This window comes from Orycteropus afer, unplaced genomic scaffold, assembly GCF_000298275.1.
Source record: "Orycteropus afer afer isolate SDZICR_OR568_19922 unplaced genomic scaffold, OryAfe1.0 scaffold00074, whole genome shotgun sequence".
Taxonomy (NCBI): Eukaryota; Metazoa; Chordata; class Mammalia; order Tubulidentata; family Orycteropodidae; genus Orycteropus; species Orycteropus afer.
In genome coordinates this window covers 11,374,043-11,379,473 of record NW_006921661.1, presented here as the reverse complement: position 1 = coordinate 11,379,473, position 5,431 = coordinate 11,374,043, and the positions used below count along the sequence as shown (strand labels likewise).

General features: G+C 41.4%; 1 protein-coding gene across 1 annotated transcript; it reads right to left on the bottom strand.

The window, feature by feature from the left end:
* Positions 1-3,394: 3,394 nt before the first annotated feature.
* LOC103197191 (olfactory receptor 52K1-like) lies at positions 3,395-4,339 on the bottom strand. Its single transcript, XM_007941062.1, is given in 1 exon segment — positions 3,395-4,339. A coding segment is annotated over 1 exon segment (945 nt).
* Positions 4,340-5,431: the final 1,092 nt, after the last annotated feature.

Here is a 5,431-nt window from a genome sequence, read left to right as displayed (position 1 = left end):
CTCAAGTATAGCAGGGATTATGGGGCTTGCGCGGGATCGGGCAGTGTTTCGTTCTGCTGTGCATCGGGTCACTATGAATCAGAAACGACTCTACAGCACTTAACAACAACAACAACAACAATGTGGTTCTTCTATTGGATGAGGCAGGGGAGTGGCAGGGAAAGGAGGAAGAAAAGAAAAAAAAAGGTCCAAGGGCCCAGTAGCACATTTCCAGGTTTGGGGGTTGGCTGCCAATGATGACATTATGCTGTAATTCATAGGCCTGCAGCTCAAATTCACCATAGACCCCAATGGTTATGGGGCCACCACTTTCTGCCATGTTCAAACAGCCACAAAAAACCCATAATCCGGGCCTCTTCATGCCAAAAATCTGTCCTGGAATACCTGGACCCCAGCCCCATGCTGTTAGCTCATCCCAGAGCCCACCCACCTGTGGTGTGCGTCCCTCTCTGTTCACAATTCAGTGACAACCCAAGCCAAAGGGGTCTCCACTCCACTTCTCAGAAATGCCACCCTCCCACTCTGCACCAGTCCCAAAGTTACCAATAGAAGCTGGTGCTGTGGGGAGAACCCTGGAGTGGCCTCTGGTCCTCCAGTGCTCCCACTCCACTGCCCAGGAAGCCCTCTTATGCTCTGTCTTGACAGCTGGTGCACCTCAGGTCAGGCTCATTTATTTTTATTTTTCCCAGCTGTTTACCCTGCTTCTCCCTCCTTTCTTCTCCTTCTCCACTAAATCTGGCCTTCTCTAATTTAACGAGCTGTTCACAGCCCCAAAATCTCTGCTTCAAACTGCTGCACCTAGTTTTGCAGGCATTAAGATGTTAGAGGGAACAAATGTGTGGGCAATAGGTAAGGCACCATCTTCCCAAGTGAGAGTGAATATTTTTGAACAATAATCTAATCTAGCACACAGAATTCTGAACTCTGCTTACGAAAAACTAACAAGAGTTTTGTGTCTCTATAGGAATTCTGTTTGCATAGTGCCTAAGGCATTTGACTGTTAACCAGAAGGCTGGTGGTTCAAACCCACCAGTCACTTCATGGAAGGAAGATTGGGCAATCTACCTCCATAGTGATACCCTCTTGGAAACCCAATGAGGGATTGCTGTTAGTTGGATCTGACTCGATGGCAGTGAATTTGGTTTGGTTTTTGGCTAAAAATTAAGCATCACTCCTCCAGTTTACCTTCTCTGTGTCAGCTGGTTGATACAGAGAAGGTCAAAAAAGTAGGAGCATGTAAGTCTCAGAGAACATAGTCAGAAGTCCTCAGTTCATACCACTGCCATCCTGAAATCATTGGCTATAGGAATGATGCCTCTGGGAACTGGCCAGACAGTCATTGAAATCATCACCCTTTTTATGTTCCTGTGTACCAACCTGTGGCACAACAGCATAGGCCACAACATGCTTTCACAGAATCTACTAGGTTTTTCTTTTCCTTAGAATTGAAGAACTTCCTTCTTAATTGTTACTGAAGTTGCAATTTTGTTATAAAATAAATTATAAAAGAACAGGATAGTGTAAGTGACCCTTTGTGAAAGTGAGTATATGAGAATTTCTATGAAAAAGAGCTGACTAAAAGAATCCTCAGGTATGGAGTTTGCATAAGAAGGAGACAAACAGAAGCAAAATCATGACTGAAAGCCCATAGTTTGTAGGATAGAGAAGAATAAGGACTGGTGCATTTTCTTTATTTCCTTCAAATACATAATCTTAAACTATTTAAAATTACATTGCAATATAGAGCTCACAACTCCAGTAATCAGCTTTCCCTAGGTTATATGATGAAACAAATAACCCTCAAATCTCAATGGTTGATTACTACAGTAACAACAAATCTTTACTTGTATTGTATAAACACTGTGGGTCATACGTGCTATGTTCCAGGCTGTGAATCAGATTCACATCTGCTCCATGTGTTTTCTTCATCCTGGTCCAGAATGAAGGACAAAGTTTCATGTGGGACATTTTAATTCTTGCAGCAGAAGAGAAGACCAAGAGAAAGTGAGTCAAGCCGTACAAACACATTTTAAAGTTTCTTTTCATAATGGCATACTTCAAGGCCACTAAAATTTCATTGGCCAAAGCAAATGATATGACCAGGTGGGAGCTCTGGTGGCATAGTGCCTAAGGCATGTGACTGCTAACCAGAAGGCTGGTGGTTCAAACCCACTAGTCTCTCCTCAGAAGGAAGGTTGGGCAATCTACTTCTGTAGTGATACCACCTGGGAAATCCAGGAAGAGGTCACTATGAGTCGGATCCAATTTGACGGCAGTCAGTTTTGGTAACATCAGTGAAGACAAGAAATATTTCTTCCATGGTGAGAGTACAGGAGAGTAAATATTTGTAACAATAATATAGTCAAGTCAATCATAACTATGAATTATAACTATCTATTTTCTCATTTATCTCCATAAGTCTCAACTCGAGAGAGAAAGGTGTTTCCTAGTGCAGAACTCAAAGATGGTAGTTACCTTTTAATTCATAAATTTATTCATTCTAGATATGTCTGAGAATTTTTGGAGATAAAATGCATATGTATGTGAACAGTTAATTTCATAATATTGTTGTTGTTGTTGTTGTTGTTGTTATGTGCCGTCGAGTCGGCCCCGACTCATAGCGACCCCCTCCTTGGGTTTCCGAGGCAGTATCACTATGGAAGTAGGATTGCCCAACCTTCCTTCCGAGGAGTGGCTGGTGGGTTTGAACCGCCAGCCTTCATAATATTAGACATTAATATATAAGGATACCAGAGGGCTCCTTTGCTAAGAGTTTCAAGAATAAACTGATCATGCACATGGGTAAGATCAGGAAAGAAAATCAAAGAGGAGCTGACTTTATTGAAAGAATAAGTCTCCATGTCAGTAAAACTCTCTAACTGTAGAGCCAATACCCTTGTGAGGTAGTAGGTAAACAAACAGTGGCTATGTTCAGGCAGAGACTTGAGGTCAGTTTTCAGAAAAAAGATATAGAGGTAATTTCACTATTAGCCTTTGGGTTACAAAATTTGAGGATGATTTCCTCATTCACAGCCTACATGAAGAGCTCATCAAAATCTATACTATTCAGTCCAATCTTAGCCAATATTTACACTATATTTTTACCAAAATGACAATGCATGTCCGGAGTATACAACATTGGAAGGTTTTTGTTTTCATTAATTGTGAGTCTATGAGAATCAAGAGATCAAATCTCAACAATCAGGGCAGAGAATAGGGACAAACCAGGCCTGACCTAACTGGCGGCCTTCTGAGGAATGGTACCTTTTTCCTTACCATACTGGGGAATTGCCCACATGAAGAATGTGTAATTTTCTTACTTTAGATTTTGTCAGTCACCTCTACCCACCATCCACGTAGTACTAGACATATGAATAAGGAAAGAGCTATCCATCTACATGTACTTTCTCCAGAATAGACTGAGCACGTGATCACGAATCTCCTTGGTCTTAACTCCATAGATGATGGGATTTACCATGGGTGGGAAAAGCAGATAGAAAATAGCAAGTAGTATGTGGACATGGGGGGCTGCACTGCGAGCTACTCAGTGCATGACTGAGGAGATGACCACTGGTGTATAGGTGGACAGGATGGCACATATATGAGAGACGCATGTCCCAAATGCCTTGTAGCGAGCCTCCTGAGAGGCAAGCTGTAGAACTGCCCGAAGGATAAAGATATAGGATAGGATAACAAACAGAAGATCCAACACCACAATAAACATGGCCACAGCAATGCCATAGATATTGTTGAAGTGAGTGTCTCCACAGGCCAGCCTTACCACAGCCATGTGTTCACAGTAGCAATGGGTGATCACTAGGCCTCGGCAATAGTGGAAACGCTTGAGCAGAAAGGGTAGTGGGATCATTAGTGTCACAGCCCGGGCCACAGCAGCTATGCCAATCCTGGTAATTAGAGTCCCAGTCAGCACCGTGGTATAGTGCAGTGGCTTGCAGATGGCCACATAGCGATCAAAGGCCATAGCCAACAGCACTGCTGACTCCATGATGGAGAAGGAGTGAAGAAAGAACATCTGAACTAGGCAGGCATAAAAATTGATCTCTCTATCCCTGAACCAGAATATGGCAAGCATTTTGGGCAGTGTCGTAGAGGAGAGGACCAGGTCAATGGCTGCCAGCATGGCCAGGAAGAGGTACATGGGCTCGTGTAGGCCTGCGTCAGCGTGGATGACAAAGAGCAGGGTGCAGTTGCCCAAAAGGGCCAGTATATAGGCAAAGCAGAAGGGAATGGAGATCCAGATGTGCAGGTGTTCCAAACCTGGAATCCCTACCAACAAGAAGACAGATGGATGGGTTGAGGTGATATTGGGGGCTGACATTGCTTCAGGAAATTCTCCTTACTAATTTTCACAGAGGTTCTTCACTTTCTTTAAAAAACTTCTAGGCACACAGGATTACAGAGTTCAACCTCTCATGTCCTACATGGAAGATTAGCTCTTTTTCACATTTCTAAACACTATGCGAGAAAGCTAGGCATCCTCATAGATGTAGAGTTGTATAAGCCATATTTCCTGCCCTTAAGGGACTTGGAGTCTAGTTGATTAGATATAATATTAAATATCAATAGAACTCATATCACAAAACAGCATTCTTAAAGGAATAGAGATGAGGTAGTGTTTTCTGTGTTTTTAAGGATGTCAGGATGACCTTAATTTAAAAAAAAAAAAAAAGTAAAAATATGTTTAGTATATTTCTACTGGCACCATCCAACATACTAATCAAACAAAACTCCCAATCACAAAATTAAATTTTCTGTTGTAAAATCTCATATTTGGGTGACTGTGTAAATCAAATAAACCCTGCAGTTATCAATGCACCAATTAATCATAACAATCATTACATTTTCTCTAGAACTATGTTGTCTGATACAATCAACACTAGCTACATGTGGCTATTTAAATTTAAAATCATATGTATTAAAATTAAATAAAATTTAAAATTTTGGTTTCTCACTCACACAATACACTTCTTAAGTGTTCAACTACCAAAAGTGACTGTTGGCCACCATATTAAACAATGTGGATACATTATAGTTCCACCATTGCAGAAAGTCCATTTGGAGAACAGTGGTCTAGAATATATCTTCCAGGTTCTTTCAACACCTATAAACCTCTTGAAATATAATCCTCCTGCCAGCTGACTGAGAAGATGAGGAGCCTCTTTTTTTTTTTTTTTTTTGGTTCTCCTTCATCAATATTCATGTTCATTGTTCTGTTCTTGTGACTCTACCTTCTCACATCTAACAGTGCCTTAATTTCCATTACTGGAGACTCTCTCGTCTCTTTACCAATACTGATCTCTGACTACCAGATCAAATACCCTTTTCTCTTGACAATGTTTAAACTTTCTCTCTTCACTTGTTCATTTTTTTTCTCCTCTTCTGACAAGTCCTCAAACATTGAGCTTCCCCG